This window comes from Ovis canadensis, chromosome 3 (assembly GCF_042477335.2).
Source record: "Ovis canadensis isolate MfBH-ARS-UI-01 breed Bighorn chromosome 3, ARS-UI_OviCan_v2, whole genome shotgun sequence".
Taxonomy (NCBI): domain Eukaryota; kingdom Metazoa; phylum Chordata; class Mammalia; order Artiodactyla; family Bovidae; genus Ovis; species Ovis canadensis.
The window spans coordinates 176,766,311-176,788,517 of NC_091247.1; the positions used below are offsets into that span (position 1 = coordinate 176,766,311).

The 22,207-nt window shown below is 41.3% G+C and overlaps 2 protein-coding genes across 13 annotated transcripts in view; both read left to right on the plus strand.

Annotated features, from left to right (window-relative positions):
- MYBPC1 (myosin binding protein C1) overlaps positions 1 to 8,287 on the plus strand; it is a 95,617-nt gene extending 87,330 nt beyond the window's left edge. For 4 of the 10 annotated variants that reach the window (XM_069585155.1, XM_069585157.1, XM_069585159.1 and 1 more), the window contains 4 exons: positions 203 to 362; positions 1,361 to 1,497; positions 3,187 to 3,373; positions 8,014 to 8,287. In XM_069585155.1, the coding sequence (XP_069441256.1) occupies positions 203 to 362; positions 1,361 to 1,497; positions 3,187 to 3,373; positions 8,014 to 8,114 (585 nt within the window). In that variant the 3' untranslated portion in view covers positions 8,115 to 8,287. Of the gene's footprint in view, positions 1 to 202; positions 363 to 1,360; positions 1,498 to 3,186; positions 3,374 to 5,206; positions 5,266 to 6,786; positions 6,830 to 8,013 lie in introns of all 10 variants that reach the window. The other 6 variants (XM_069585156.1, XM_069585158.1, XM_069585161.1 and 3 more) reach the window with 2 other exon arrangements.
- Positions 8,288 to 19,026: 10,739 nt separating this feature from the next.
- Positions 19,027 to 22,207, plus strand: part of CHPT1 (choline phosphotransferase 1) — a 30,099-nt gene continuing 26,918 nt past the window's right edge. The window contains exon 1 of one of the 3 annotated variants that reach the window (XR_011256033.1): positions 19,027 to 20,283. Coding sequence is in view for 2 of the 3 variants with exons in the window: in XM_069585168.1 (XP_069441269.1) it covers positions 20,011 to 20,283 (273 nt within the window). In the remaining variant the exon portion in view is untranslated. The remainder of the gene's footprint in view (positions 20,284 to 22,207) is intronic. The other 2 variants (XM_069585168.1, XM_069585169.1) reach the window with 2 other exon arrangements.

Sequence of the window (22,207 nt, forward strand, 5' to 3'; positions counted from 1 at the left end):
GAATATTAAATTGCATCATCAGGTATAAATTAATTATAAAGTATTAAATTAAATATACATTTCTGTTACCCTCAATGTAAAAATTAGTGCTTTTTTTTCCTTTTAGTTAATGAAACATCCCTGTTATTTATTCTAATTAACAGTTGAAATAGCTGTGTATTTTGAAGTGATTTTCCTTAAATTATCTTTGTTTGTTTTTTAGGAGTGGTTCACTGTTATTGAGCATTATCACCGAACCAGTGCCACCATTACTGAACTGGTCATTGGCAACGAGTATTACTTCCGGGTCTTTGCTGAAAACATGTGTGGCCTCAGTGAAGATGCAACAATGACAAAAGAGAGTGCCGTGATTGCCAAGGACGGTGAGCTGGGAGAGGGCTGGACATCCGTGAGCCTAGTTTTAAGTGATGAGACAGAGAAGACAGAAAGAAAAAGAGATGGGGCAAAATGAATAAGAACTCATAAACACCCGTTCAAACCTGTGGTAGGAATGTCCAACTGAAATTTTAATCTTATGCGTAAAATATCTTAAGGGAAACTGTACTATGATTATATTTTTTAACATACATAATTTCATTCATTCCAACATCTGGACAGCGGGTCTCTCAATGACTAGCATCACAGGGATAGGAAAAAGTCGCCATTTACTTCTAGAGCTTGGGTTATTCTATTCCTGGACGCCTTCGAGGATGCTACTTATGAGAGCCATTTTGTAATGAAAGGAGAAGTTGGATTCCACCCCTGTCATTTCATTTCCTCATAAATCATGTCCTTCTAGCCTTTCCTCATTACATTCAGGTTAAAACACATTGTTGAGCAAGACACTCAGACACTGAATTCTTCCCAGTATTTATTTGGGTTCCAGATGGCTCTATGGCTTTCTGTCCCATGTGAGATTGGTTGTAATTGGTACCTTCCCAAATGAATGCCTTTGTTCATGTTTTTACATGTTTTTCTAAGCTCAGAGGGGCTTCCCAGGTTGCACAGTGGTAAAAGAATCCAGTTGCCAGTGCATGAGATGCTGGAAACTTGGGTTTGATCCCTGGAAGGGAAGATCTCCTGGAGAAGAAAACGGCAACCCACACCTGTATTCTTTTCTTTTCTGTTCTTTTCACTAAAACATTTAATTAGCAAATAATATTACAATAGCAAAGAAAAACCCACTCCAGCATTCTTACCTGGAAAATTTCATGGACAGAGGAGCCTGGTGGGCTACACTTCTTGGGATCGCAAAGAGTCAGACATAATTGAGTGACTGGGAGCGTGAGCATGCAGTAAACTGAAGGAAGTTTTTATTGTAGTCAACTACGCCAAGGATAATATTTTTATTTTTAACTTATTTTTAATGCTTGTTTTTAAGGCAAAATCTACAAAAATCCAGTGTATGAGGACTTCGATTTCACAGAGGCACCTATGTTTACTCAGCCATTGGTCAACACCTATGCTGTAGCGGGTTACAATGCTACCCTGAACTGCAGTGTGAGAGGAAATCCTAAGGTACCATTTTTTTTCTTTAATCACACTAAATTAAATTTAAGAATTAATTCCAAACTCCATCTTTTATATTTGCTATGTTATAATTGTAAGTATTGGGTTGGTCAAAAAGTTTATTCAGGTTTTTCCATGACATCTTATGGCAAAACCCAAACGAACACTTTGGCCAACCCTACAGTAATATTAGCTGACTTTCCAACTGCTCAATGTGTGTGTGTGTATTTTTTGGGATAGAGAGATGGGACATGCAGGGTGATGATGTTGGTGGGTAATAAAGGACACTATTTAAATGTATAAAATATTTCTTTACTAACTAAGGAATATTTTCTAAGGAAAAAACAAACCACTTATTTTTAAAAGAACTGAGGTAAGGAGATGGAAGTAATATTGTGTCATCTGAAAAATCAGGTGACACTGATTTATCAAGTTTCCTGTAATAGTGTAAATCAAATGATGATACCATAATGCAAGGCAGAATACAAAATGTTCGGTGATAAAGGTACAGAGCACCAGGAAGGAGAGATGGCATCTGACTGAACAGGTTACATATTGTCGGCATTTGAAAAGAGCAACACTTTAATGAATGTTGCCCGCAGAGCTGTCTATCCCTGAGTAGTGCTGAAAGAATGTGCCCTAGAATTTGGAAAAATTGCAAACAGTGATATTTTTCCAGCATATACCAAGAGCAGAAATAGAGAAGTGAAAGGGATAAGCCAAACTGAGGATGCAAAGAAGATGCTAAATCTATATTTAATTGGAGGTGATGTTGGTACGTGCAAGTGGGAATGACCAGGAGGAGAGAAGAACATCACGGGAGCTTGGGAGAAAGGCGAGGGGCTGTGTCTCTTGGTTTGGGTGCCCCAAGCATGGAATTGCTGCATCCCACCCTTTGGAGCTGAAACTCTAGAAAGGAATATCAGAAGAAAGAGAGAAGTGAAGTGAAGTCAAGGACCAAGATGTGAGCCTCAGGGCATATGCCCATTTGAAAAGTGGAAGGAGAAAGAGGACGGTGAGGACACTGAGAAGTGCTATCTTTTGGGTTTGAGCAAGACAGAATCATTTAAGAGATAGAGGCAAGAGTGTGTGTTTACAGAAAGGAAGAAGAGACAGTGTGAGAATGGAAAGGAGAGTTAGCGTTGGTGTAGCAGAATGGAGTAGCCTTCCTGGGTGATTGGATCATTATTGATCTGGGATTATCTGATTGGAGCAGGTCCATCCATTGCCACCAGATGATGAAAACAGATGTCAGAAGAGAGATTAAATAGTGAGGAGGGTTAAGCAGCCCGTAAAAAGTTAGAAGAGCATATCAGGGAAAACGTAAAGATAATTGACTGGTGATGACACTTTACAGGGATTCTTTGAAACATTGAGCGATATACAGGCTCCTGGATGAGTCAATCTCATAGACATGTAGATGGAATTTAAATGTAATTGAATCTGTTTGGGAAGATTGCCCCAGGGCTGTCCTCTAAACAAATCTGGCTGTTTCTTCGAAACTGCTCATTTGCTTTCTGGCCAAGCATTAAGTAGAATTTAATTTGAAGAGAATTAGTGCCTAAATTGACATGGATTCTTCTTAAATGTAGTGTTTTCTTTCTAAGCCACATTTTAACATTCTGTCACTGGCTTGGATGGTCTATTACCCCAGGCCAAGTACAGATATGTTTTGACCTAGTTTGTTTCCATCTTCAGCCCAAAATTACCTGGATGAAGAACAAAGTTGCTATTAAGGATGATCCAAGATACAGGATGTTCAGCAACCAAGGGGTCTGTACTCTGGAGATTCGCAAGCCCAGCCCCTATGACGGGGGCACTTACTGCTGCCAAGCCGTCAATGACCTTGGGACAGTGGAGATCGAATGCAAACTGGAGGTGAAAGGTAGGACATCCCAGATCTCGTGTAGACCGAAATGAAAATAGTTTAATTACTATCTTTACTACCTAATCCAAATTGCTTGCTAGCATTTTGGGAATAGGTTAGGAAGGGGGGGATAAGATCCAAGGAGAGGACATTTTTACATTCTGCATTCACTTTATTTGTGATGGCTTCTTGATTTTTTAAGTAGACTTATTTTCATCTCTTGAAATTCTTGTTATCTAAAGGACTGTTAATTTCAGTGAACTGTGTTATGTGCACAGCATGGTAACAATGACTCAAGTCAAGGGGTATTACTTTCGTGATGTAGTCCATCTTAGATAAATGTAAAATATCACTGATAAGCAATGAAGGAATTTACACTATTTTTAACTAGTTTACTATCTTTGTGAAACTATATGTGTAAATTTGCTAGTTTAGTAATTAATATTACATATGTGCATGCTCTGTCGCTTCAGTCGTGTCCAACTCTTTAAGATCCCATGGACTGTAGCCCACCAGGCTCCTCTGTCCATGGGATTCTCTAGGCAAGAATACTGGAATAGGTTGCCATTTACTTCTCCATATGTAGAACTCAGCATACACATAACCCACTTCTTTTAAAATCTCACTAGAGAGTTTCCATTTGGAGGTATATATTTCATTTATACTAATTTTCAGAAGTGTTGCAACTAATTGTAAACCAAGAAAAGACATAAAAATTGATGTCGTAGAAAAGTCTCAGTGTAATTGTCATCTTAATCAATTTTTATATTAATTGAAGATAAGTTTTATGCTGAAATTTTTTTCTTGACAATCAGTATCTATTTTGGGACACCATGAAGACTCATATACCTGTCAGAGTCACTGTTAGGAGTTAATGGGTGACATGATGCTAATGTCTTTTCTTTCGTTCTTGTATTATATTGCCGCTTTATAACAACCAAAGTCTTTACTTTTCCTACCTCTCTATAATGGAGAAATTATAATCTAAAAGTCAGATATGACTTTATAAATATGTTTTAGAAAAAATGTTAGTAAATGTTTAAGGTATTTATGTAAATAATAGCAACAATGAAAGAGTTTTTTAATTCCTAAATCTAGTGTAAATATAGTGGAAAAACTTCTTGAAACACTTTTTTCTTTCTCTAACTTTAAAAAAAATCAGTGTTCTTTCTCTTCTGATTTCTGTCCATCCTCAGATAATACAGGAGAGTAGATGCACAATTGATAGAAATTTAAAAAAAAACTTTTTTTCCTCTCAAATGTAAAACATATAATATTCTTAGAAAATTTTAAACCTTTCTATTGAGATGGTGGATAAATGTTCTTTTAGCTATTTATTAGCTTTAAATGCGAATGAAGGTCACAATGCAAACACATCTGATTTCTAAACTCCTAATTAGTTCCAAGGTATTATTGCTACTTACATTCCAATGTCCAAAAAACAAGAACTCAAAAATCAAAAACCTGAGACTACATTTGCATGCTCTGAAAATAGCTGAATGTTGCTAATGATATAAAATGATGGTTTCATAAATGGTTCAACATCTGGGGTCCCCCATAAGTGAATAATTTTATGCATCTATAAATGCTATATTTTATGCTAATTGTATAATAAATTGTAACATAAATAATGTTCTAGTATATAAATTCATAATAAGCTATCAACTGTGATATACTGGCAAAAGCTTTTGGTCCTAAAAGTAAAGCCAAGATTGTTTGTCATCAGATTGTTATCTGATAATACGTGACTTGAATAAAATTAAGCTGTGAAAAAAAAAAACAAAAAAAAAAAAAGGTAAGAATGTCAACTGAGAATAAATAAATACTGGTGCAAATATTCTAATTCTGCAGTGATATATCAAGGAGTAAATTCCCCTGGACAACCAGTCTTCCTGGAGGGGCAGCAACAGGTTTTACAAGTTCATATCCCACTGGATATTTCTTCCTTCTGTTCCATTCCTCTTACATGAAATCGCACTTTGCATGTAAAGCTTGTCTTTCTCTTTTGCTTTTAATTATATTTCTTAGCAGCTCATGGCATACAGTGGTTATGCCATGAACAAGGAAGGCCAAATTATTCAAGGATATTAGGTAATGTAGGAATATGTTTTGTCGGAAAACCAAGTACCATACTACAGGTTCCCATAAATAAAGCCAAAAAGCCACATTAGATGATGTCCTCATTTTAAATGGTACCAGAATTCAGGAACCAATGACGTTTCTTTAACACTTTCAAGTGCAGAGAGATATGTTCTACCTTTAAGATAACATCCAGTGTAGGTCTGTTAGATTCATGTTGAAGTTCAGAAAACTGAACATTTTTCTGTTGCTAGGCTGTAGAAAAAGTGTTCTGTGTATTTACGATGGGGAAAGGACACAAATAAAAAATGTTTGGAATATTAGGATCCAATATTTGGAAACTTCCATATTTAAGATTGTCCAGTGAAAACTTCTAGATACTAGTAGAGTATCTGTAATCCATCTACCTGTTGAACATTTTGTATATTTTCATGGGACCAAGATTATTTCATATATTCATGAACTTAGGAAAGAAAACTCTAGACCCCATTACTTAATATATTAAGCGGTAAATGGGTCCTGCAGTATATATATAGATTGGGCCCCATTTGGAAGAGTGAATCAAGGAATTCTCCAGGGCTAGATGAGCAATGTGATGTAAACTCTGATGACATCGACCCATGCCTGAGTTTACAGTGTTAGCTTTCTGAATTCCTAGAGATAATGTCAGCTTTCAAAAGAGGAAAGAATTAGGATTCTTTCTTTAAAGTTTTGTAGATTGCACGTATAGTCACTTTCTAGCCTGTTTTTTTTTTTTTTTTAAGCCTTGTGTTTATTTAGAGCAGTCATATTGGGTTGGCCAACGAGTTTGTTCAGATTTTTCCCTAAGCTGTTACGGAAAAACCCAATGAACTTTTTGTCCAAACCAATATATAGTCAGTTCAGAATAGTGTTATAGAATAATTTTAAAATCCACTTGATAATTTTGCCTTTTAGAATTTCAACATATATATATGTACACTAATGCTTTGTCTATTGTCCCTGTTTTTCTTTTGTTGAAAAACACAATATATATATGTTGTAGGGTTTTTTAATTTTTTTTAGCTAATGGTTTGGAAGCTGTTCCTATAATTATTCACATTACAGTCAAACTGGCTTTGCCACCTGTTGGCAAAGTGGTTGTGCCTATTAATAAATGTTTTACCTATTAATGATCCTTTTGAAGTGACTGGATCCCTGCCCTTCATTCCGTGCGCTTCTATTTTCCTGTACTTTTCACCTGACTAAGGATTAATGAAATCACCTCATCATAATCGTGACCATAATTTCCTCCAACAAGTACTCAACTTTGGTATTAGCACTTTATTAATGCTTACAACGTCTCTCTCTCTCTTTCTCTCTCTTTTCCTTAGTTGTAGCACAGTAAGGATTTTTGAATGTATATTATCATCTAAGGTAAGCTTTCATATGATTTTGGCATATGAAGCTTATGACTGTCATAAGCCATACAAAGCCTGTGGAGTATGGCATGATTTTCATTATGTAATCCAATGAAAACAGACTCTTTAAAATCTCTAACATTGTAGCTGTAATGTGCATTTCAGTATCTTGACATTAACGGCTAGTACTTATTCATCACAACAATCTTCTGTTGACATGAAGCAAGTTGTTGAATGCAGTAGAGCATGAATTAAAGCATTTAATGTAGATGAAAATGAGTGATACCCAAGCATTCTGAATGCTTTGCATCAAGGAATGGACATGTACATAAGTGGCATCATTTCTACCAATATGTGACTTGATTTTTTTTTTTAAAAGGAGAATGATTTTTTCCAAATTTGCATTAAAGGAGTTTTAAGAATGTTCAAATGGCATGCTGTTTTTGTCTGGACGTGAATTTATTAGCAAGTAGTAAAACATTTTTCTAAAGGACCATGAATTTTTGTGGTTTCATGGGGTCTCTCATGAAAGGTACTTTTAGTTTTCAAATGCAATTCAGAACCATGGATGGTAAGTATGAAATATTAAGTGGTGTTTCTCTCACCTTCAGATGTACTGGACAGATTTTACTATTTTGTTAATTTTTATTTTATTATTTTACAGATTTTACTCTTGGACAGATTTTACTATATTTCCAATTTTTGCACTTTTGACAATGTGTGAATAGCCAAAGTTAAAAGAGTAGTCCCTTTTTTCTTATCCCATGTGCTTCAATGGGAACTCTTTGTGCTTAATTAAAAAGAACATTAACAAACTGGAAAAGGTTCTTCCTACTGACTTATAACATGATTTGCATTTATTCTGCCATTCATTCTGAACACTGAAATTATATAGAGGAATCTCAAAACCTTGCAAAGGGCAATAAACACTCTCCAACTAGTTAGGAATTTAAACCAAGTAGGGAACAAAAAAACTGCTATGCGTCTGCAGGGAACTTGCTTTTCCTTCTCATTGCGGAGTGTTTTAGATTCTAAATGTACTAAACCGGAGAGATTTCCAAGTAGGGACTGAATGAATCTTTGTAACTAACTGAAACATAATTAGTCACATTTGCAGACAGCTAGTCAAGAGGTCTTGTTTCAGGGATTTTTCACGTGTAGACAGTTTTGACTTTGCTTTTTCCTTCTTATCCTTTCTAGGTGGCCTTTCCTTCTGCAGGCTCCTCTTGCAAGGCGTGCCTCCTAACATAATTGATTCATATTTGCGAGACTTGCACTCAAGCAACCCTGAGGAATACTAAGGGCCTGGGCATTGCCTCTCTGCACGCCACTGCTTTGAAATCGGGTTGCAATGAGAAAGCATTTCTGTTTTTCCACCAGGCTCCCAAGTGTGGTCGGTTTTTTCCCTCCTGATGCTGAAGAAAAAAAAATGTTTGCACGGATTGCTTAATTAAAAATTGCAAACAAAATCTCATTTGAAGTTAGCATTTTGGTCATTGTTGTCTTTGCTTGGTCACTGTACTTTCCAAAAAATGCAAGCTATAGAATAAGCAGAAACAGTTATTTTAGCTTAACATAATAGACTCTGAAAGCTTTTCTTTCCCTTAGAGTAAAAAAAAAAAAAATATATATATATATATATACACACACACACAATAAACAGCAATGTAACCTTAAACCCCATCTTTCTCTAGATCTAAGAAATTTTTCTAAGCAAAGAAGAGTTGTTTATTTCCCACAACCCTACTTAATTCCAGTGGATCTGTGCCCTTTTCCCTATTTAAATTCACTACGAGACATTGTTAAAGTCTTTCAGACAAGTTTTCTCAACAGAAGGGAAAATGTATTCAATAAATGGTACAATAAATCTGAACTATTTATGATGAAATGATACAGTATTCGTTTATGTGTTTGGGGTTGCATGATCAGACAGACCTAAGGACACAGGCTACGGGTCAGGATGCTGTCAAACTCAGGCCTGACCCAAGTCGTGTCTCTGGCACAGCATCCTGGCCAAGTGCACCAGTGTTCCTGCCAAAATGCCTCGTCACAGTGATGGAGAGCTGTTGTAGACGACAGAGCAGTTACAGATTCAGAGTTTGCTAATGGCATCTATTCAAATTGATGAAATCCTTTTCCAAAATCTAGATGCCAAGAAACATTTGCATTATACACAATGTCCTTCACTTTCCTGATACTGCAGAGAAAGTTTCACTTCAGGGAGTGGAGTGGAGGGGGGTAAGGTACCACACCGTTACTGTTTCCTACACATGGTATCTCCTCATATTAAGAGTACTTATACACTGCGAAGTTCCCAAAAGGAAGAAAATGTCCATTTTGAAATTGCAAAGAACAGAGTATCAGAAGCTGTCATTGCTATTAACTTTCCTGTAAGTTTGTTTAAATTTCCATTGAATTTGTTTAAATTCCATTAAATAAGTTTGTTTAAATTTCCATTAAAGAAAAATGATATACCACAGGAATTTACAAAAAATTCTTTTGGGAAATGAAACATTCATTAAAATTTTTTAAAGAATTACACTATTGATTCACTTTATTTTTATTTAGTCACTTTAAAAGAAAGCTTGATGAATGTTTATATCTAGATTAATGCAGAAGTAGGAAAAAACCCTTCTAGTTCCAAGAAACATCGGAATAAGGCAATATAATCTTAAACACTCACTTTTAGTTTTGGTTTAATTTCATTGGAGTATAGTGATTTACAATGTTGTATTAGTTTCAGGTGTAGAGCAAAGTGATTCAGTTATATATATATATACAGATATTTATTCTTTTTCAGATTCTTTTCTCATATATACTACCACAGAATATAGAGTAGAATTCCCTGTGCTATACAGTAGGTCCTTGCTGATTATCCTTCTTATATATATAGTGTGTGTGTGTTAATCCCAAACCCCTGATTGATCCCTCCCCACACCCTCCTGATAGTTCCCTTTTGATAATCATAAGTTTGGTTTTGATATCTGTAAGTCTATATCTGTTTTGTAAATAGTTCATTTGTATCATTTTTAAAATTCCACATGCAAGTCATAACATATGATATTTGTCTTTGTCTTATTTACTTAACTTGGTATGATAATGACTAGGTCCATCCATGTTGCTGAAAATAACATTATTTTATCCTTTTTATGGCTGAGTAATATTCCATTGCATGTAATGCCACAACTTCTTTTTCCATTTCTCTGTTGATGGACATTTAGTTTCCTTCTAAATAGTGCTGCAATGAACATTAGGGGGCATGCTCAGATATGTACCCAGGAGTGGGATAGCTAGATCATATGATAGTTCTATTTTCAGTTTTTTAAGGAACCTCCTTACTGTTCTCCATAGTGTTGGACCAATTTACATTCCTACCAACAGTGTAAGAGAGTTCCTTTTTCTCCACACCCTCCCCAGCATTTATGGCTTGTGGACTTTTTGATGATGGTTGTTCTGACTGGTTTAAGATGATACTTTCTTACAGTTTTGATTTGCATTTATTTCTCTGATAATTAGTGATGTTGAACATCCTTTTATGTGCTTGTTGGCCATTTGTATGTCTTCTTTGGAGAAATGTCTATTTAGACCTTCTGCCCATTTTTAAATTGGATTATTTGTTTGTTGATCCTGAGATGCATGAGCTGTTTGAATATTTTGGAGATGAATCCCTTGTCGGTCACTTCATTTGCAAGTATTTTCTCCCATTCTGTGGGTTGGCTTTCATTTGGTTTATGGTTTCCTTTACTATGCTGAAGCTTTTAAGTTTAATTAGATCCCATTTTTTTGTTTTTGTTTTTAATTTCATTAAAATAAAATTTTAATTTTAATGTAAATTCATTACTCTAGGAGGTGGGTCAAAGAAGATATTGCTGCTATTTTTGTCAAAAATGTGTTCTGCCTATAGTGCCAAGTCTTATATTTAGGTCTTTGATCCATTTTGAGTTTATTTTTGTGTATGGTGTTAGAAAATGTTCTAATTTCATTCTTGAACATATAGCTTGCCAGTTTTCCCAGCACTGCTCATTGAAGAGACTGTCTTTTCTGCATTGTATAGTCTTGCTTCCTCTGTCATAGATTAATTGACTATAAGTGCATGAGCTTATTTCTGGGCTTTCTAATTCTGTTCCACTGATCTATAATTCTGTATTTGCGTCAGTACCATACTGCTTAACCACTCATTTTTAAATTGATACCTGAAACATTCTCGTTAGCTCAGTAATGAGTTTTTGAATGTCTGATGTGTGCATGGCATTGTTTTGGACTCAGCTAGGAATTCAACGAGAAATAAGCCACTTCCTGCCTTTAAGAAATTTATAATGTACAAGACTGGTAACCAAAGGGAAGCACATAAACAGGGCAGACTGTAGGTATAAGAGAATACTATAAGGATTCAGAAGTCAAATAATGTATTTAGGTAATTGTTATTATCAATGTATGTATCACATTAGGATGGCGTGCAGGACATGTGGCATGTGGCATGACATGCCACATGATTTTATTTTTCTAAATCAAATTAAATATGACTCTAATCTCCCCACTAGCCAGAGAGATTGAGAGGATCTCTCTGTCTTCCTTCTGGGTCTGGGTCAACTGGCTCTCGGTGCCTAGAAGATGGAGAGAAGGCAAGGCCTCTGGTCTTCAGGCTACACTGGTGATGGCAGAGATGCCTATGGTCCAACCCAGTATAGTCCAGCCAAGGACAAGTGATGCAGAAACTTCCTGACAAGTGTGGACCTGGGTCTTTTGACCTCCAAGGCCAGAGCTTGGCTATATACCTGCTATCTTTTTTTTTTTTTTTGCCACACCGTCTGCTTGCAGAACCTTAGTTTCTTGACCAGGGACAGAACCCAGGCCCCTGGCAGTGAAAGCTCTGAGTCCTAATCACTGGACCACCACAGAATTCCCTTTACCTGCTACTTTTAAAGATGTTGTTTGTGGGGAGACTGGACAGTTCTACCACTTAATATTAGACTTGGGCCTGAGCAAGAGGACCCTCTATGCTCAAGCCTCTCCCTCTGACCCTCCTCCAGCCGTATCTCCCTCCACACAGCAGGGAGGCCACAGACCCAAGGAGCATGCATACCTAAAACCTAACCTTACAAGCCTTCCTCCCTTCCTGTAGCCTGCACCCAGGTCCAGTTTTAAGGACTTTGTGGGCCTTTTCCTTTTCTACTCCCAAGGAATAATGAACTGGCAAGCATATATATCCTGAGGCCCAACGGGTGGCCTAGTGAAGTGAAGTCACTCAGTCTTGTCTGTCTCTTTGTGATCCCATGGACTGGAGCCCACCTCCATGGGATTCTCCAGGCAAGAATACTGGAGTGAGTTGCCATTTCCTTATCCAGGGGTTCTTCCCGACTCAGGGATCAAACCCAGGTGTCCTGCAACGCAGGCAAATTCTTTACCGTCTGAGCCTAGGGATGCTTATTTTTCAGGGAGTTGGGATGTGGAGGGTGTGACTGAGGCTGCACGTGAGGCAGGGCATCTGCGTGTGTGTCCCTGAGACCCCTCGTGGTGCAGGGGAGAGCAGGGTGGAAAGCACACAACATCCTGGCAAGTATCTTTGAAGACTGATAATCCAACATGCAGTCTAGCCTTCTGACACTTCCCTGGTGACCCAGTGGTTGTGACTCCATGCTTCCACCGCAGAGAGAATGGGTTTGATCCCTGGTCAGGGAACTAAGATCCTGCATGCTGTGCAGCCCAGCCAAATAAATAAATGGATAAATGCAAACAAGGACGTGTACTCAATTGTCATAATTTAATAAGGTTAATTTTTTTAAAACAATCTAGACTTCCAGGTCATTATGAGGGTATCCCCCTGAGAAAACTGGAGGATATAACCATTTTATTAACCATTCATTAGATTTATATTCATGGATATGAGCTATAAAAATGAGGGGTCAGCCAGCCCCCAGCCCCCTTCGTTCCCTTTCCTGTGTCCCCTCTTCCCTCTCCCCACCACCCACATCACTCCTACCTCCCCACTATCACCAGTTCCCTCCCGACTCCAGGCCTGACCACCCATCTCCTTCCTCACTTCAGCTCCTTTGAATAGAATCCTCAAAACACAAATTTGGCTTTCTTGTCCTAGGAGTAGGAGTAGAATTGTTTTGTTGTTTAGTCGCTAAGTCACGTCTCACTCTTGCGACCCCATGGACTGTGGCCTGCCAGGCTTCTCTGTCCATGGGATTCTCCAGGCAAGAGTACTAGAATGGGTTGCCATTTCCTTCTCCAGGGGATCTTCCCGACCCAGGAACTGAACCTGGGTCTCCTGCATTGCAGGCAGATTTTTTACTGATGGAGCTACGAGGGTAGCCCAGGAGTAGAATAAGGAGTAAGAAAACCAGACAGTCTTCTCACCAACCCTCCCTTATAACATTCCTCGACTCTAAACTGAGCTCTGCCTTTATTTCCTTGTTTTATCTGGAGCACTAATTACCATCCTTGTACCAAAGAGTCGGCTGATTGCTACGCGTAGCTATTTATAAAATTCCTTTGTGGCTCAGCTGGTAAAGAATCCGCCTGCAATGTGGGAAACCTGGGTTCGATCCCTGGACTGAGAAGATACCCTGGAGAAGGGAAAGGCTATCCACTCCAGTATTCTGGCCTGGAGAATTCCATGGACTGTATACACCACGGGGTCGCAAAGAGTTTGACACAGCTGAGTGAGTTTCACTTTCACTTTTGTATCAGTAATTGAATTTTGATAACTTACACTGGATTAGAGAAACAAACCCACTAATGGAATGACCAATTCTCCTGATTCTGGGGCCAGTCATCACCCTCTTAAATTCACCTGATGATCTCTCTCTGTCCCTAAATGCCCTGACTTGAGAAACTTTTGGCCTAAAGATTTTTCTTCTATCTGGAGTTGATTGCTAGGGACAGGCAGGTGGCAGGAGTTAAACACTCCCAAAGGGTCACTCAGCATGTGGCTTGGGGCATTGGTGGACTCATGTCTTTAAAGGCAAAAACTTTCCCCTCAAGTGCATGATTGACCATAGCTTCTTTTTCTCTCAAGCAATAGCTTTAGAGAAATCTTTCTGTTCTTTGTAGGTAAGCAGTTACATAGGCAAGAGATTTCTTCCTTCCAGCCTTCTCCTCTCATCTTCATCCTAGTCTTGGAGACCAAGAAAATATCTTAAAGACATTACATATAAATTTTAAAATGTTGGCTTAATATTTTTTAAGTTAATGGGAAAAAACACAAAGAAGAAAGGAAAAATAAACAGGAGTTACCAGCAACACTGTGACAAAGAAAGAGCCACTCTTCCAACTCTGCAAGGCATCCCTTTTGGACAACTGGGACGAGGAGTGATTGGAAGGGAGCCATGTTTCAAAATAAACCAAAGCTGATTTGGAGTCATGTGGTCATTTGGAAAATTCCAAGCACTAGAGAGCCAAATAATGTATCCCCTGCAGGATATGGGATAAAGTGCCCCTGGGGTGATCATCCTAGCCTCATTCCTGCATGTCCACTGGGGGGTCACTGAAAATTCAGTTCTCATTCCTGTGTGGGGCAATACCGCTGAGTTGGAGGCAGGTGGGGTAATGGTGGAGGTTGCCAAGAAGGGGCAGAGCCTCTCTATGTGGGGTTATTTTTATGTACTTAATAGCTTATGGCTTCTTAATAGTTCATGGCTTCCCAGGTGGCGCTAGTGGTAAAGAACCTGCCTGCCAATGCAGGAGATGTAAGAGACGTGGGTTTGATCCCTGGGTGAGGAAGATCCCCTGGAGGAGGGCATGGCAACCCACTCCAATAGTCTTGCCTGGAGAATCCCATGGACAGAGGAGTCTGGTGGGCTATAGTCCATAAGGTTGCAAAGAGCTAACTATAATAGCTCACAGTTAGGGTTCACGGAACATTGTCTTGCAGTAGAATCAAGAGTTCATTAGTGAGACAAGTTGTTGTATGAATCTTTCCATAAATGTCAAGTCTTCATAGTGGCCAGCATGGACTCTGACCCACAGTCTTTAGTAACTCCACTCCCTGAAGAAGTTAAGCAACAGTGATGGACAGACCAGGAGGGTGAGGCTAGGATGGGCTCATCGAAGGCCAAGACCCAGGATTATTGTCAAGTAGGAGGGAGGAAAGGAGTCCAGACGAACACATTATTATCTGTACAGAGGGAAGGGCAGTCAAGAGCAACGAGACAGAAATGAAGCCAGAAACAACCACACCAGGCAAGGGACTAAGGAAAGAGGAAACGGAAATGAGAAAATCAACGACAGAAAGAAAAGAGCACCTGTTTCTGTGCTTCACTGGGATTATCTCAGGCATGGGCTCTTCACACTGTCCGACTCAACAGCCCTCCTCTTGGCAGAAAAAAGGAAAATGGTGGACAGGATGTGAGAGCCCAGCCTGAAGCCACTGCCACAACCCTCACTTGCTTATTTGTTAAAGTTTATCCATGTTACCTTCTTCTCCGTGATATAGGCATTTATTAAACAGAAAACTACTTTTTCTTCCCAGATCTTCAAATGGATGTCATTCCAGTAATAGTGTCAGGGAGCTAAATGTATCCCAGTCTGGAAAGCACAGTATAACGGAAAACCTCATCAACAATGAACAACTGGGACTCTCCGGAGTGGTCCAGTGGTTAGGACTCCACATTTCCACTGCAGAGGGCATGGGTTCGATCTCTGGTAGGGCAAATAAGATCCTGCATGCCACCAAAAACAAAACAAATGAAACAATGACCAACAAAATAGATCTCAATTCCACTGTAGATGGTATTATTTAATCCGTGTAATACACATGCGTATTAGTCGCTCAGTTGTAACCATCTCTTAGCAACCCCATGGACTGTAGTGTGCTGGACTCCTTTGTCGATGGAATTCTCCAGGCAAGAATACTGGAGTGGGTTGCCATTTTCTTCTCCAGGGAATCTACCTGACCCAGGGACTGAACCCAGGTCTCCTGCATTGCAGGCAGATTCTTTACCACCTGGACCACAAGGGAAGCCCTTAATACACATACGTAATATAACATAGAAAAATTTAATCTATCTGTATATCCCTTCTTTGTCCTAGAAAGCACCGTTTAACCAAAATTAAGTGAGCCAACCTCGTCTTTCTCATCCTTTAATTGTCCACAGCCTTGTTTCTCTGCATTCTGCTCCTGCAGCATCAGCATTACCTGGGAGCTCATTAGGACTGAAAACCTTCCCTGCATTGTCTCTCCAGATTTGCTAACTTAGAACCTGCCTCATCTGGAGAAGGCAATGGCACCCCACTCCAGTACTCTTGCCCGGAAAATCCCATGGATGGAGGAGCCTGGTAGACTGCAGTCCAAGGGGTCGCTAAGAGTTGGATACGACTGAGCGACTTCACTTTGACTTTTCACTTTCACGCATTGGAGAAGGAAATGGCAACCCACTCCAGTGTTCTTGCCTGGAGAATCCCAGGGACTGGGGAGCCTGGTTGGCTGCCGTCTATGGGGTCGCACAGAGTCGGACACGACTGAAGCGACTTAGCAGCAGCAGCAGCAGTCACCTGCCTCATCACAAGCTCTCCAGGTGCTTCCTGTGCTCATCCGTGCAGGGGCGGGCAGCTCCAGCTGTCTCCCCCAAGTTCCTTTCATGGCTCTTTGTGTGTAGTCATTCCCTCTCAGCTGTCTCAGAGGAAAAACTTTCTGATAAAAGCGTCGTTCCTAAGGTGTTTCTGATAACGATTTAACCTGACATGGAAATCTGACCTACCTGCTTATCCTAAAAGCCCCAATCCAAAGATAAGAATAACTCATTGTGGGGCTTTACCACAAATTGCTGAAGAAGGAATTTTTGAGGAAGGAGATTCCCTCCAATGCTCCTCAGATCATACCATGGAAAACATTTTAAAGCAGTGGGATGAGAACTCAGAAAACAATCATAAATAAAAAACAGTTAAAGGATATAAATAGGACAGACCGCTAAGAACTGTGTCTCTGAGGAAAATCAGTTTCCAACCATAAATTGCTTTCGAAATATCAGATAAAAAACACAATTACAACATCTCAGGGATTCTATTGTGAAATTTGCTTTTCTGATCTTGATCCAGAAATTAAGCATTTCTAGAGAAGAAAGCAAATGTTTTTGTCAATTATTGGACACTTTATGTCCACTCATGTATTTTGTAAGGCGCCATGGTTCTATAAGTTGGACTTTAGAGTCACATAGTAGAGAACTATAAAAAAAATTAAACCAGACCACGTAAATGAGAAAAGGCAAGGATTTACACCACAGAACTATACTAATCTTCATAAATACTCCAGCCTGTGGGTCCAAAGCTCTAAACTTAAAACACACAAAGCTTGACTCCCTGAAAGATAAAATTCTGCTACACTGAAAATCTAGCCAGGTGATTTTTTTATTGCAACACGTGCCTTTCCAAACCAATGAAATTTAGGGGCTTTTTGAAGTAGTTATTTTATACTTAATCTGGCTACATGAGACCAGAACATTTTGTGAAAAGTTGATCTAGATGCTGAGGAAGAAGGTTTGAAATATGATTGCAAGTTACACAAAAAGAACTGGTAGTTAAACCAAGATAAACCACCAAATAAAAACTTACGGATGTCTCTTGTATTGAGGATAATGTAAGACATTACTACTGGGAAAGGCTGGCTTAAGAGTACAAGGAATCTCTCTGTACTATTTTTGCAACTTTCTGTGACTCTATTATTTCAAAACAAAAAAGTTTTAAATGTATAGATATCTACTCAGTACCAAGGACTGAGGAACACCCTCAGTGCAGGGATACAATCCTTGTACTCCGAGCTGGACAAGAAGGAGATCAGTACATAAACAAGTGCCTCAAGGCAGACTGGATTACGAGGTATAAGGGACTCTGTGTAGAAGCAGGAGAGATCAAACTGGAAGAATATGAGAGGCCTTTCAGAGAAGGCAGAATTTAAAGCTGAACCTTGACCAATGAGCAATGTTGTGGGGGTGATGAGAGATGGAGGGTACTCTCCAAGCCCAGGAAGCCAAGTGGGGCATAAGGAAGTGCTGGGTGTACTTGGGAATAGCTAATGCATCCATGAAGCTGGAGCATCAGATTAGGGAGAGGAATGAGGGAAGAGACACTCGGGAAATAAGACTGGGAAAGGAAGACTGGGCTTTCGAATGCCAAGCTAGGGAGGTTGGACTTTACCAAAGTCTTCATGCCAAGAGAATCCATCATTGATTTTAGTAAATTTAGTAAGATAATTTTTTTTTAAGAAAGAACTTTGGGGTATAGGAAATGTGTTTATTTTTTAAAATAGCTTTTGGCTGCACTGCACAGCATGTGGGCTCTTAGTTCCATGACCAGGGATCAAACTTGAGCCCCCTGCATTGAAGGCACAGAGTCCCAACCACTGGACCACCCGGAAATTCCTTATATGATCTGGGTACTATTCAATCTGGATTTTATTCAAGGGAAATACCTTTTCCCAGCTTGCCCTTTCATTCTCGCTATGATGTTTTTTGATCTATAGTTAAAATTATCTGTAACATAGTTAAATTTATTAAACTGAAAAAGGATTTTTCCTTGACTCACTTGTGACCCTGCCAAGTTAAAAGACAGATATCTCTAAGTTTACTGTACAAAAACCCCAACAGAGTTAAGAATGAATCTCTATCATTCTGATTCTTTTCCTGCATTTGTATCATTTTTCACATAAGAGACTAGGAAATGGATATTCCATGCATAGTTAGGTCTACAGACACCCTCCTATTCCTCTAAAGAAGGGATTGCCAAACTTTTTTCAGTAAAATGCTAGACGGTCAATACTGTAGTCTTTTCAGGTTATATGGTGTCTGTCACAACCACTAAAATTTGCCCTTGGAGCATGAAAGCAGTCATAAATAGTATGTAAGGCATAAACATGGCTTTATTAGTGGCACTGAAATATGAATTTCATGTTATTTTGCATCACAGAAAAAAACTTTTTTTAATTTTTTAAAGTCTAAAAACCAACCATAGTTTATAAGCTGTATGGGAACAGGTGGTGGGCTGGGTAGTAGTTTGTTAGCCCATCTGCAAGGTGTTGTGGTGGCATCTGTCCTACCCGCTGATAACCACTGCCCAACACGACTGTCACTAAGCAGCTTCTGAGTTAGTTCACTTAGAGAAGTGCCTACTGATAAGAACTCTGAGGTGAAGAAAAGGCAAGTGGCAGGCTTGTCGCCGGTTGTGCAAAATGATATGTTTATGATAGGCTGTCCCTGGGTCTAAAGAGTGCATTGTGAGGTAAGGGGCTGGTGAACTGCCATTGTGTGGCGGGCAGTGGAAGGAACGTACCACCTGGATCGTTGTCTTTGGGGGGAACGGTGTGTGTAAAAACAACAACAACATGGTTATCCGTATGGGCTGCTCTGAAAAACAGGCATTTGAGTTCTAACCATTCAGTCCCCCTGTTAGACGGTGTTTCTAAATCCTGATTTGTAGTTCCCATACCTTGGAATCTGAACCCTGAACCTTGATCCTTGAACCGGAAAGTGAGGGTTCTCTAGAGCTAATACACGGCCAGGGCCCCCAGTCCTGGGGGTTGGAAGGAAGACCTATCCTATCGCCGTACGTTTATCAAACAGGACCTCTCTATGGGCCAACGGATGGGGCCTTCAAACCGGTGACCCAAGGTGGGCAAAAATCATGTTCTCACACAGTATCCCGCCGACCCCAGGTCTGCAGGCAGCGGCGTCCTTCAGTGTGGCTGAAGACCAGGGCGTTCGCCAAAGAGGAGAGCCGAGCTATGCACACCGTAAGAGTTAGAGGAACCGCTACTAACTGTCCCGCGGGCGAGACTTCCCTCCGGGGAGCGTCACCAGCGGTCCCGGGAGAAGAATCGGACCTTAGAGGCAGGTGCATCGGGATCTTGGGGTAGTCTGGACCCTTTGTGCGCCAATTTAAAAGTGACGGTCGGTGGAGCCCCAAAAGGTGACCCGGAGGCCTGGGCGGACCGGTCGCGCCGGCCGGACCCCTCACGAGGCGGCCCCGCCCCCTCCCCGCGCACCCCGTCAGGCCCCGCCCCCTGCGGCCGGCGGCTCTAGGGGCGGGGGCCCCCGGACCAGGGGCGGCCCGGCCTGACCTCGACCTCGGCCGCGGGCCGGACCGGCGAGTCCCACCCGGCCGGCGCTGGCCCGGGCCCGCGAGCCCCTCCTTCCACCTGTCCCCGCCCTGGAGCCCCGCGCGGGCGGCGCTCGCTCGCAGCGGCGGGGCCCGCAGGCGGCCATGGCGGCGGGCGCCGGGGCCAGGCCCGCGCCGCGCTGGCTGAAGGCGCTGACCGAGCCGCTGAGCGCGGCGCAGCTGCGGCGGCTGGAGGAGCACCGCTACACCGCGGCGGGCGTCTCGCTGCTCGAGCCGCCGCTGCAGCTCTACTGGACGTGGCTGCTCCAGTGGATCCCGCTGTGGATGGCCCCCAACTCCATCACCCTCCTGGGCCTCGCCATCAACATGCTCACCACGCTCGTGCTCATCTCCTACTGCCCCACGGTCACCGAGGAGGTAGGGCCCGTCGACCGCCCGCCGCCCGCGGGCCCCCAACTGCTGCCCACCTTGAGCCGAGCCCCGGCGCAGGTGCAGCCCTGGAGGCTCCCGGAGCGCCCCACCTCCCCAACCAGCGCACGCGGCAGAGCCGCCCGGGACCGCGGAGGGGGTGGACACCGCCTCTGCCCCCGCGCCGCGGCCGCCGCGAGCCTTCTCCGCCCTGCGTGGAGGCTATCACGCCGCTACCCAGTCCCGCGTGTACCCCGAGCCTCCTCCGGACGGCGGAGGGGCTCTCAAGGTCACTGTCCAGTCCCGTCCACCCCCGGGGCGGCGGACGGGCTGTCTCGGCCACTGTGAGCGAGGGGCCTGCCTGTCTGGCCGCCGCCTCCTTCTGCGCCAAGTTGGGGGTGGGGGTGGACAAACAGTCGGTGACTTTGCACACTGGTCACTGAACACCCCCACGTCCCTCCCTCCTGGCCTTAGCGCTTGTGGTTGGGTTGGCCAAGCCCGAAATGCCCTTTGGACACTTTTGTACTTAACCGTCTGTTTCTCAAAGGTTGTGCTAGTGATCCTGTAATTACTGATAGCGCTGATCAAAGATAAGTTACTTTTAAGAGATTAACTACTTCCTCTTTCTTCCTTGACTTATTCGTGGAAAGCAAAAGTATTAGCAAGGTGTAAATGCTTATCATCATGACCCAGTGATCGTAAAAGCCAACGGCTTTTATTAACCATATTTAACCTGTGTCAGAAATAAGAGTAAATAACATGGGCTTTTGACACCTGTTAATCAGAAGCGTCACTTGGACTGAGTGTGATGGGGGGAGGAGGCAGAGGGGGCCACTCCCATCTATGGCTTTTTAGAATACCTGGAATAAAGACTACATTGCACGTTTTGTGACATTGCTTTCTTTTCTTTGCCCTTCACATAGAGATTCCGTTTATAATCATATTTGAGTATATGGTTCGTTGGTTGGTTCGTTGGTTGGTTTAGTGGCTGAGTCCTCTCTGACTCTTGCGACCCCATAGACTGCAGCCTGCCAGGCTCCTCTGTCCATGGGATTCTCCAGGCAAGAATACTGGAGTGATTGCCATTTCCTTCTCCAGGGAATATAGGTCCTGTGGAGAACTAATTTGACTTGAGGTTGGATAGGAATACAGTGCCCTCCATACATGGATCCTTTTTTTTTTTAAGTATTTGATGAAGCCTACATTTTAAACATAGATTGATGGATATGTTAGTTATATTAATATTTGATTTTTCGGCAGGCGTTCCCATTGTCAGTTCATTTACAGGTTGTTTAAAAAGTGTGAGTGGAAGCCTGTTTGCAGAATTCCCCAGAGGCAGGGTGCCAGAATGGAAGGTGCACTGGGCCAGAAGGGAAGGCCTGGTTCTGATGTGGCTTTGCCACACCATGGAATGACAGACAACATAGGCCTGCTTTCCTCATGTAAAATAGAAATAATACTTGCCAAACCAATTTCACAAGAATGCACTGAGGACTAAATGATATATTACATGCAGATAAATGTAGAAAATTAGAATTTGTTCAACCTGTTAAAAATATTGCTGTTAGGAAAATGTCCTGCAAACTTTAATAATAAAGTTTAGCTTTTATTGGGCCTTGGTTTGGCTAACAACATTTGAATGTTTCTATTTGCCAGTTAAATCACGAACTCTTCAATATTAATTTAATAACCATCTGTTGAGCACTTCCAAAGAGCAGGACAGGCAGAAAAGTCCAGGAGATTCTGTTCAGGGATGACAGGGGGTGGGGCCTGATGGAACAGGTTAAATTAATTTTTAGGCTATGCCTCGTTCATTCAAAAAAAAAGGAAAAAAGGAAAAAGGTGGCAGACAGGGAGGATCTGAGGGACTTAAAAAAAAAGAAATCAGAATGACCCAAAAGCAGGAAGTAAAGTTTGAAAAAACAAGATGAAA